The 12,560-nt window shown below is 36.1% G+C and overlaps 1 protein-coding gene across 1 annotated transcript in view; it reads right to left on the bottom strand.

The window, feature by feature from the left end:
* Positions 1-248: 248 nt before the first annotated feature.
* Positions 249-12,560, bottom strand: part of GNAT3 (G protein subunit alpha transducin 3) — a gene marked incomplete at both ends in the record, with an annotated part of 36,779 nt that continues 24,467 nt past the window's right edge. The window contains 3 exons of the mRNA XM_079785395.1: positions 249-439; positions 3,529-3,682; positions 3,870-3,999. Of these exons, the coding sequence (XP_079641521.1) occupies positions 249-439; positions 3,529-3,682; positions 3,870-3,999 (475 nt within the window). The remainder of the gene's footprint in view (positions 440-3,528; positions 3,683-3,869; positions 4,000-12,560) is intronic.

The following is a 12,560-nucleotide window of genomic DNA, read 5'->3' as shown; positions in this document are numbered from 1 at the left end:
TTATGTACCAGTTTTCAGACCTGAGGACATCAAAGACGCCTCATCCTCAATGTCCCACAGAAATAAAAACTGATCCAGATACAGGTGACAATAAATTCAAACTTTGCATGAAAACTTTTTGCTTTATAATGCTACTTATATTTCTAGATACATTAATATCTATTAAAACAACACATCACACAGCACCTTTCCTTTTATATCTTAAAAAACATACACAAGCAAGAGTGGAAAGGGGAAAAAACGGTTGATTAGAAAAGTCCACAATCTTTCAGATTCTCTTTGATTATTATATCTGTAACTGCATCGAACACGAACTTGACATTTTGGGTATCTGTAGCACAGGTCATGTGGGAATAAATTTCCTTATCTTCTTTTCTTAAATTCAGGTCTAGAAACTGGTTCTTGATGTAGTTCCCTGCATCTTCAAATGTATTTGGCCCTTGTTAAAAAAGAAATTAAACATTAATTGCATAAGAAATAAAATTATAAATAATATCAGTAAGTTTTAAGATTTTACTTTGTGTGCTTCTATTTGATGCACTCTGTACTAAAAAGTCAATATTGGCAATGGTTAGTTATCTGGGATTTATGTAATGCCTACTTTGTGCTGGGAACTATACTTAACCACTGAGGGCTTCAAGTGGCTAATATTTAACCTCTACCTCAATAGAGGAGAAATACGAATATATTTACACAACCAAGTAAGTGAGTAATGAAGCCTATATATATATACCAAAGTCTGTGTGTGTATATGTGCATTTGGTTTCATATGAACAAAATGAAGAAAAGAATAAAAGTTATAAAGTAACCTGCAGAGTGAGGTGGTATTTGGGCTGGACCTTAGGGAATAGCTAGAAGAGATCAGAAAAATTATATGAGCAAAAACCAAAAGTGAGAGTGAGAATGGCCTGTACCACTAGACTTCAGGGTCGGGTTGAGAAGTTAATGTGCACTTTGGAGAATCTGGTTTGATAAAAATGAAAGCTATTTGTAGAGGGATTGTAGGAGGTCAAATACAGTAGGTGGTATGGGCCAGATTACGAACTATGTTGCTAACTAAACAAAGTAGCTAAAGAGAGAAATGTAAGATAGAGAATTATTCTTGACTAATGTTTTAGTAAAGTTAAATAAAGAGCCAATGAAGGCTGTGCTTAAGGAAGTTAGACTAGTAGCAGGACACACAATAGATCAATTGGGAAAGGCAGAAATAAAATAAGAAGGCTAACAAATACAGGACACCTAAAAGTGACCTACTGGTGGCTTTAGCAGAATGTGCTGAGTGGGGATAGAATGGTAGCATAAAGATTCTCCAAGAAGGTAAGATTTTGTTCATTATTACCAGGAGAAAAATTCCACAAGGGACGATCTTTAAAACAACGTAACAGCTAAGATTCCAAAACACTGACAACACCAAATGCTGGCAACGTGGAGCCACAGGAGCTCTTATTTATTGCTGATGGGGATGCAAAAATGATACAGCCACTTGTGAAGGCAACTTGTCAATTTCTCACAAAGTTAAAGGTAGTCTCAGCATACAGTCCAGAAATTGTACTCCTAGGCATTTACACAATAAGTTATGTACACACAAAAACCTGCACATGGGTGTTTATAGCAGCTTTATCCATAATTGCCCCAAACTGGAAGCAACCAAGATATCCTTCAATAGGTGAAAGGATACAGAGAGTGGTTTGTTTATAGAATGAAATATTATTCCACAATAAAAGCAAATGGGCTATCAATCCATGAAAAGATATGGAGGACATTTAAGTGCATATTGCATTTAATATTGAAAAGCGAAAGGCATTAGAAAATGCCACATACTGTATAATTCCAGCTATATGACATTCTGGAAAGGGCAAAACTATAGAAACAGTGAAAATAACAGTGGTTTCCAAGGGTTGGAGGGTGGGGGGAAATATGAATGTGGAGCACAGGGATTTGTAAGGCAGTGGAAGTATTCTGTAAAACACAGTAATTGTGGACACATGACAGGCATTTGGTAAAACCCATAGACCTGTACAACACAAAGACTTAACACTAATGCAAACTGCTGACTTTATTTGTTTGTTTGTTTGTTTGTTTTTATATTTTATTGATTTTTTACAGAGAGGAAAGGAGAAGGATAGAGAGTTAGAAACATCAATGAGAGAGAAACATCAATCAGCTGCTTCCTGCACACCCGCTTCTGGGGATGTGCCCGCAACCAAGGTACATGCCCTTGATCGGAATCGAACATAGGATCCTTCAGTCCACAGGCTGACCCTCTATCCACTGAGCCAAACCGGTTAGACCGAAACTGCTGACTTTAGTTAATAATGTACCAATATCTGTTCATCAACTGTAACAAGATTGCAGCAATGCAAGATGTTAATCATAGGGGAAACTGTGGGAGCTGACCAGAGAGAAGGAGTATATGGGAACTCTGTATTTTCTCTTCTAAACTAAAAACTGCTCTAAGAAGTACACTCCAGTAGTTAAAAGAAAGCATTATTGTAAATCTATATTTAATTTGTAATATTTAAGCCCTAGCCGGTTTTGCTCAGTGGATAGAGCGTCGACCTGCAGACTGAAGGGTCCCGGGTTAGATTCTGGTCAAGGGCACATACCTGGGTTGCGAGCTTGATCCCCAGTGTGGGGCATGCAGAAGGCAGCCAATCAATGATTCTCTCTCATCATTGATGTTTCTAGCTCTCTCTCCCTCTCCTTTCCTCTCTGAAATCAATTAAAATAAAATAAAAATTTAGAATCATGATATTTAATCATATGATAAATGTGTGAACATATAATTAATATTTATAAATACAGAAGAAAGATACAAGCACTAATTATAGACAAGCACATATAGTTATTTTGACAGAATGCCATAGTCCTAATAACATTTGGGTTACTCATGAATCAAGTGGTGAAATTGCTTGTATTTGTGTATAAATCATAAATATTTCCATCTTACCCAATTTCACTGACAACAGAACATATAACTGGGGAAAAAAACACATTTCCAAAGGGAAAATAACCCTTCTAGAGAACCTGACATTTATAATTACTGATTAATAGGACCAGCACTAAAACTCTAGGATCTAGGACAATTAGCAAAAGAAAGGATGCCACTATTCTCAAATTCATTCACGCTATCCTCCAGGAAATTTAATTCAGACTTTGAGGAGGTACTGAGATCTAATACAGCATCCCAAGGCTTCATTAGGAAATATATGAAAAACTCCAATTTGACATATTATAGGACTTGCATTCCTATTATAATGTTTAATGTTTGCAACATCATTTGATACATTATTATGGAGTACCAACACCAGTCTATTGAACCATCTCCTATTTATTCATTAGAGCTTTGCTTTAATGCAAAGTAGGGACGTTTTCTCTTATAAAATTCTTTCCTGTTTGGATCACACACATGACTCAAAATGTACTACAAGCCTCAACCTCATAAATATTGCATGTCAAGGTCCAGATAAGGAAATATGTATCTATATAAATTTTTACTACTCTGTAATTATATGAAAATTATCTTACCAGTGTACTCTGGAAAGCAGATACTAAGATGCACTTTGGTGACTTTTTCTTGAAAGAGATCTTTTTTATTGAGAAACAGGACAATGGAGGTGGTGGCAAAGTACTTGTGATTACAGATGCTGTTGAACAGGTGAAGGCTTTCATGCATTCTGTTCTGTTTGGTTTAAAAGATGAAAATGTGTATAATTATTATTTGCAAAATGTTAATCTTGGACATGATAAACAAGGATCTAGGAATAACACCTTTGGAAGGCCTTAATTGCGTTGGAAAATGTGGTAGTAATATTGCAAACTGAAAATGCTTGTTTTTCACCCTGGCCTTATATTCCTTTTAGACTTACCACTTCTTCATCTTCCACTAGGACCATGTCATAGGCACTGAGTGCTGCACAAAATATAATGCATGTAACTCCTTCGAAGCAGTGAATCCACTTCTTTCTCTCAGATCTCTGTCCACCAACATCGAACATTCTTAAAAAAATAATAATAATAGAATAACAAAACTTGCAAATAGCCTCCAAAATTCTCATTATCTTTTATAATTTTAAATGGATACTTGCATATCTCTAGAAGGTAGTCTTTTGGTTTTTATTCATTATAAAATACGTCTTATTTGGCCAATTTTCAGCTCAAGGACCAAAGAAGAAATTTCATCATTTTCTTTTTTTACTTCAGGCAAACTATAGTAAAATAAATCACACACTGACTTTGAGCATGTGGGAAATTTAAGGTAGCTTAGAGTTTTAGTAAGAAATTGATTAGCCTTAGGAGATTTTGATCAAAGTTTATATATACTCTTAAATTAATATAATCCACAAGAAGATTGAAAACTAACATAGTTCTGATAATATAATTCCTGGACTGTTTCCTTAGCTCTTCCTACATTCATTCATTCAAATGATTATTGAACTTGATCATGATTGGAAGAATTAATATTGTTAAAATGCCCATGCTACAGATTCAATGCAATCCATATTAAAATCCCAATAGTATTTTTCAAAGAAATAGAACAAACAATCCTAAAATCTGTATAGAACCACAAAAGACCCGAATAGCCAAAGCAATCTAGAGGAAGAAGAACAAAGCTGGAGGCATCAAACTCCTTGATTTCAAACTATATTGCAAAGCTATATTAATTAAAACAGTGTGATATTGGCATAGAAAGGCACATAGACACAATGAAACAGAATAGAGAGCCCAGAAATAAATCCATGCCCTAGACATTGTGCTAAGACCTACTGCCACAAAGATGAAAAAATATCCTCACTATCTTCAAAGCGCTCTCTGTGTGATAGAAAAACAAAAACATTATTATAATGTTATTTAATAACATTCTAATCTACAAGGTAGAGTGTGAGCCTAGAGGGAGATTTATTTCAGCCTGAGGGATCATGAAACTTACTCAGAGGAGGTATATTTGAATATTTGGTTCTCCTTCTGTTTTTGCATTTTGGTACGAGGCACCAATGTGGACATGGCAATTCAATACAGAAACTAAATTTTCAATGTCCCACATCCCCTTACCATCCATTTAGGACACATAAAAAATGCAGTTTCTAATTCAACCACTTCTTTCCAACTCTTTTCCTCTTGGATAAACCACCAACATTTCTGACCAGGGCCATTGCCAGAGGTCTACTTTTCAGTGGCGTCTTTCCCCCTTAGAATCAAACACAAACTGGCTTAATGAGCACTAAGGCCACAGCTATTTTGGTTCTTGCTTACCTATCCAAGCTTAGTTCATTCCATGTTCCTCTTTTTAATGCAGCCCAATCACAAGGTTATTCTTTCAGTTCCTTTAATATAAACCTAAATTTTGCTATTTCAGGACTTTTGTTGTCTCTCTCCTTTCCATGTGACATGATTCCCCTTTTCCTTATGTAACCCTTCTTTCTCAACAGGTCTCAGTGTTAATGTCTCCTCCACAAGAAGGCTCTCTCCATCCCTCACTTTCTATCACACCACTCTCTTAATTTCCTTTATAGTAATTGTCACAATCAGTCGTTAACTGGTTTGGTTATTTATGTGTTTTACATATTTAGTATCTGTTATCTCCCTAATAGAATAGTGGCCTCATGAGGGCAGGGACCTTATCTATAGTAGTGATGGCTATATCCCCAGTGCCAGGCACTATCCCTGATACGCAATAGACATGCAATAAAAATTTGCTAAATAAATTAGTATATTCCATGTTACTGGCATGGAGGGATTATTTTAATGTAAAGTGCATATGTAAGGAATGAGAGAACATGGTGTGTTGTGAATATCATTAAGTTTAGATCTACTTTCTTTGACCAGAGGTCCCCAAGTAGGACATATTATCTGGTTAAGTCTCAAACCCTCATCAAGTGAACTGCAATTACCTTTGCTGTGGAGTCTGTCCTTCCTCCTCTGGTCAGACGGTTCTATGTGATGCCAAACAGTTCACTGGGCATATTCTCCACCTTTCAGGTGTTTTATTTCATTTTACTAATGGAGATACTGTAGACAGTCTGGATTCTAGGTGTTTCACATATTCTCCATTTAACCATATATAAATATATGGTGGATCATTTGTTGGCAAAGAAATGTGATACTGTCATTGGACAAAAATGCATTAACTTGTGGATTAACTTGGGGAGATGAGGATGGAGTGTACATCACTAGGTTTAAACTTATGGTGGGCTTTGTCAAACCAAAACCACCCCTTGTATTCTCACCCACTCAATTTTAACATGTAAGAACCTCCATAATTCTTGTTTCTTTTTTTGCTCTAATCCTCTCTTCAGGGTTTGCTTCCATGGTGGGTAGCCTATAAAGGAGAACTAACTAATCACAGAGCCAGGACAAAAGTCACTGGATGAATGGGATATTTGTACTGAGTGCCAAATATTCAAATTTCACAGTAAGAATGATGGTGCCATAGGAGCCAATTTCCAAGATATATTGATTAAGTTTTCCCTATTATACAGGGCTTGGGTTAGACCTAATAGCATTTGTTTTGGGCCTCTTTTATCTTCTTTTATGGACAATAAACCTATCTCCATCTATTTTGATTGGTACTTTCTTTATTTAATCACATTTATACTTTTGATCAGATATATTCAAATTTTGCAAATCTGAGAATATTCTTAATGTGACTTTAGATAACTGCTCAGATTCTTTGCATGGTAACCAAATATTTTATCTCTGAGAGGATAATCTTGTTTCTCTCATGTTGATAGATTTTTAATTTAAAAATAATTTACAGAGAGTCCCTAGTAATGAAAACATTATAGAACTAAAATGTTCATTAGAAAATCAGACCAATAGCTGGAGTTTTGCTTTTATATAGATTCTTCAGGATATAATGTTAGCTCTAAGAAAACTTACATTATGCTTTTCTGCTATTGTCATAATTTATTTTTCATACATCACTTTTCACTTTAGGGGTTTCTCTAAATTTTAATTTGAGGCTTATTTTAGAGCTATAAAGCATAACATCCTATTGATACAATTTGGAGATTCCCAAAGTAGAGCATTTATTTATTATACATTTCACTGAGGAAGTGATTTTATACATGTGTGTGTGTTTATATTCCATCATGACCATGCTGTGAAAAACAAAAATAAACACAAAGAACACATATACTTGCTGATGAACATTTGGTTTGGGCTAATCTATATGGGCAATTAATCTGATAAATGGACATGTGATACAGCTTGAATACCCTCAATTTCCTAAACAGTTAAGGTAACCAGAGTGCCATAATAATAGTGATTGGAACTTGCAGTTCTCATTTTGGGTAAAGGATTTTGCTCTTATTTTTGGTAATACATATTTTCTTATTAAGTAAGGTACTTAAGCTAGAATTATTTTTTTTAACTTTTTAAATGCCTGAAATGTATGTAAATTGACTGGTCAGGCTTTTAACTCATAGCTGAACATCAATAATTTGTTAAATTGCCCATAGCATTAATATAGGCCAAGTCATCCGAGTTTTATAGCTTAACATTAAGCAGTTGACTAAACTGTTGAGTTTATAGTCTATTATAAATTTTTGAGTTTTATGGGTTTATGGTAAACAATTGGCTAAATATTTACTACACAAGATTATTCATACTTCATATCAGAATAGATTATTATTAATCTGCCCTTTACAGTGCTTGCAAAACCATTATACAACATAGGATAGCTAAAAATAAATAATGCTACCGCAGCTAATTTATTTGTTAAATGTTTTTGCTCATCCTATAAGCATGTGATTCTCTTAGAAAAATTATAATTATTGACATCTACATATTTGACCTCAGAAAAATAAGATCTAATCTGAGTAGGACTTTATTTAAATTATGTAAATTATTATTTTAAATTATTAAATTATGAGATTTATTCAAGATACTTGGTTTTAACACAATTTACATAACCTCTTAAGATGGCTACATGACAGGGTTAACAGGTGGGTCTGTGTCATCACTACAGAGCCATAGCAAAATGGCCTAATCAAGTCTTTGTCTTGTGCCCTGTTCTAAAAATCAGGGTAGATACTTGCAGACATAAAGTATATGCACAGAGAGGTCATTCTAAAATCCTTAATTGTTTGGGGTTAAAAAAACAGAATCAAAAGGACTTACAACCATGAGGGAGCCAGGGTCTCTAAACTCCCATAATTGTTAGGACCATTATATACGTACTTTTTGCTAAGTCTATGTGCATGTTTGGAACTTAAAATGCCCACTATATAATTCTCTAATTATTGAATGATATAATTTATAAATTCATTAAAATAAATTCTATCACTAGAATAAATCACACATTATGTTCTATAACTTACTATTTTGGTAATATTAACCATAAACATAACTTAATCAAATAGATAGTATACATGAGTTATTGCTCTATGAGACATAGTAGAGAATAACAAAGCTAAGTTGAAATATAGCTGCTAGGTAAACACCAGATTCACTCCTGAGATGAGTCTACCTCCCAGAAATTAACACAGTGCACATGACTCCAAATTCAGGAAAACTATAATTTATTTTATATGAGATACATTCAAACATTGAAAATAATTATATTGAATTTAAAATATCTCAAGCTTTATGTTGTAATATTTTTTGACCTCTTTTCATTGACTTCTGCATAGTTTTATGTTCTTTCAATTGTTTTTTAATCATGAAAAGTGACTTCTCTATAATTGTTAATAAATTCTGATAAATCTGTAAATTCTTTGTCCTGAGGAATTATTTTTCAAAAATAAAAGATCTTGCATTTGCATTGCATTTTTCATTTACGTAGTACTTTAACATCTGTATAAGTAATTAATTTTATCGGGTTGACAGTTGGCATTGTGATTTGATAAGAACTCTAGGTAATTTCCACTAAATTATGTAATACATGAAAATGATACAGTACATTGGCAGAGATAATTTTTCATTTTGAAGTTCCTGTTTAAAATTCCTGAATAATTCAATATGTAAATTAAGTATTTGGTTTTTAAATAATAATATGATGATTTATGCTATGTGAATACAAATCAATGCTAATGCACTATATTTTAATACCTGGGTGCTTTCTGAAATAAATTGGAATGTACATTGTTTTTATATTTTCTATTTTGAAATACTACAAAATTTCACACTACAAATGCCTGTGTGCTTTTAGATAATTTTATTCAGCACTACAGAAAAAGAAAAAAAGATGACTTAATTGTGAGAATTTATTAAGGGATTAATATTGCTGTGACTCAACTTAAAAACATATTTAATTGATTTTAAAGAATTCCTTAAATTCCAGCTGGTGTGGCTCAGTGGTTGAGTATCAACCTAAGAACCAGGAGGTCACAGTTTGATTCCTGGTCAAGACACATGCCCAGGTTGTGGGCTTGATCCCCAGTGGGGGTTGTGCAGGAGACAGCCAATTCTCTCTCATCATTGATGTTTCTACCTTTCTCTCCCTCTCCCTTCCTCACTGAAATCAATAAAAATATATTTTTTTAAAAAGTTCTATAAAAAGCATAACTGTTCTTTAATATTTTTATAGTAAAATTTAAATATTTAAAAAATATTTTGTAGAGAAATTTTCTGCATTTCCTTCCTCATAGAAGATGCCTTTAATAACTTACCCTCTTAAGTCAATGAGAAAGAAAAACCTATTAAGAAAAGAAAAGAGCTGAAAGGTGGTTTTAGTGGATGGCAAAGAGGTAGTAGTTGGATGGTGTAGAAATTGCTATCCTATATAATAAAAGCCTAATATGCAAATTTTCCCCTTGGGCGGTCGTTCAATTAGGAGTTCGACCGGGAGTTCAACTGCTCACTATGACGTGCGCTGACCACCAGGGGGTGGCACGGAACATGGTGGGCGTCGGCGACATGGTGCTGGCAGCGGGTGGCAGTGGAGGCACTGCCAGCCCTGATGGGCCCCGACGAGAGCAGGACTACAATGGGGTGGTAAGCAGGTGAGCGGATGGTGCAAGGCCAAGGCGGTGTGAGTAGGGATCCTATTGCCCTGCCGATCACCCCACAGTTGGTGACCTGTGGCAGCGGCAGTGAGGAAGTCGGGCAAGGGGGCAGGTGAGGGGGCAGTGCCAGGCCGAGACGGGGTGCCAGGCAGGGCTGCAGGGCTGCAAGGCTGGGGGCACAAGCTGGGGCCCGATCTCTGCAGGCCACCCTGAGGGACCCTACCCGTGCACAAATTCATGCACCCAGACTCTAGTGTCAAAATAAGTGCTAACAGGGCTTCATAATTCAATTCACAACAGCTTACATTTTGGCATTGATATTGTAATAAAGAATTAGCAAAACGTTTCTCATTCCTCAACAAGGGCCAGCAGCGTATGAAAGTAGAATAGGAGAACCCATACCTATAGGAGTTAATATGATGTGTACAAAATTAACTACTCAACTACAAAAGGGCAAAAAACCAATCATGTACTAATGAAGAGGCCTATTGTGAGAAAAAATATATTTAAAACACTGTTATTTTTAAAATGCAAATGTATTCTACTCAGAATATTTGCTTTACACATTTGTGAATATTTATATTTAGTTCTGAGTGAAATAGATGTTCCAGGAAATGAACATGACTTCTGAGGTTTAGTGAGTTCATTGGCAATCATCATGTGCCCCGGTTTGAGAAGCACAGGCTTGTGAAGTCCCATAGGGGCCTGCCAGCTCAAAGATATCTCCCCAACAGGCTGTCATTTGATTTTATTCCCCTTTCCCTCTTCTCTCTGAAGGGACTCGTGAATGACCAACAATACTAGAAGAAGCACATACATTATAGAAAAAGAATAGTTTTCATACCAATTTATCCATAGCCCATTAGTGATATGCAGTGTAAAAAGTGCAGTCTTTGAAATTAGAAATTTGTGCATGCTAATCACATTTCTAGTACTTCTATATATGATCTTGGGGAAATATTTCACCTAGTTCTAGCTTCCACTATATATATATATATATATATATATATATATATTGATTGTAGAGAGGATGGGAGAGGGAGAGAGATATATATAAACATCAATGATGAGAGAGAATCATTGATCAGCTGCCTCCTGCTTGCCCCCTGCTTGCCCCTTACTGGGGTATCAAGCCTGCAACCAGGAATCAAACTGTGACCTCCTGGTTCATAGGTCGACGCTCAAACCCTGAGCCACGCTGGCTGGGCTTAGCTTCCATTCCTTGGTTCTTGATTCTACATAAGGATTGCAATGCCCAGCTGGTTATATGACAGTGAGGGTGTAAAGATAATGCACATAGAATGTTTGAACTAGTACATGTATTCATCTAGCAGGAATTGACTGTGTGCCCACTCTGTGCTAGTCATGCTGATAATCACAGAAGATAGAGCTGTAAACAGACACGGCCCTGGGCCTCCTAGAGCTCAGAGCGTGTGAGGCAGAAACAGAAACAAAAAGAGCAAACTGATAAAGAAACAATTTCATATATTGGTTTTTCAAAAGAGAAAAATGTAGTTTAATATATCAATGATATGACACCGGCTCACATTGGTGTAGCTCGTAAGTGCTGTTTCTTTGCAGTTCTTCCCAACTCTACCTGAGCGACAACATGTTGGTCAGTTGAAACTGGACATTGTCAAGTTATTTACACCAAGGAAATAATCAAGGGCCACAGATAAGCCTTCTCCCTCTCCCTGCCCCCGAGAACTTGTTCTTATATGTTTACCAGCACACTGCTGAGTGTAGTAGTGACAGGGATATGCAAGGATGATTAATAGGATGGTCAAGGCCCCCTGAGGAGATAGCATTTGATTTGAGGACTTAAGAAGGAGCCAGTCCTTGCAGACATCCAAGGCCAGAACATTTTAGGCGAAGAGAACAGCAAGTACGGAGGCGCTGTGCCTTAAATGTTTGAGGAACAGCTATTTATAAAAAAAAGATAATTTATGATGGTGCCTACCTATTTCTGAGAAGATACTAACAGACCAGGGTTTCTGAGAATGACCAGGATTGTGAACTTCTAGGTGTTTGATATGTGACATTAGTTTTCAAAACTAACCTAATGAACCAGACAATCCAGGATCTGGGAAAGGCCATTAGCTTGTGTAAGACATGCTAACATCAAGTGATAACTTTCTGCTGGGACTGTACAGTAAACTCATTAGACAAGTAAAGAAAAGGTGCCTTTGTTCCTCAACAACTGCTGTTCTTTAATGGAGGACCTGGGGATGAAAACTTGGAAGGACTAGACCCAAGGCTTATATACCTCCCTCTGTGTTTCAGTGAGAAATTTGGAGAGGAGGAAGGAGAGTAAGAAAGAAAAGGCAAGTGTGCCAGAAATGCTTTGAGAGACTTAGGGCAGGCAGAGGACAGAGCCATTGGACTTGAGCTCCCAAAGGAAAACCCCAGAAACTAGACCAAAGATCAGGAGCCTGGAGAAAGTAGTTGCCAAAGAGGAAATGCTCCTCAGTGATGACAGGACTGCAGATAAGCTTTGCTTACCTCCTAACCAACGGGGGATGTGTCCCAGTCTTTGCAGTCCTTTTACCCAGGTTTGCTCTGTCGCTCACCTTTCCGAAAATTAACTATTTGTGGGCCTGAGATTTAGGGATA

This window comes from Cnephaeus nilssonii, assembly GCF_951640355.1.
Source record: "Cnephaeus nilssonii genome assembly, chromosome: 12".
Classification (NCBI taxonomy): domain Eukaryota; kingdom Metazoa; phylum Chordata; class Mammalia; order Chiroptera; family Vespertilionidae; genus Cnephaeus; species Cnephaeus nilssonii.
The sequence above is the reverse complement of the archived record's forward strand: the minus strand, read 5'-3'. Positions and strand labels throughout refer to the sequence as shown.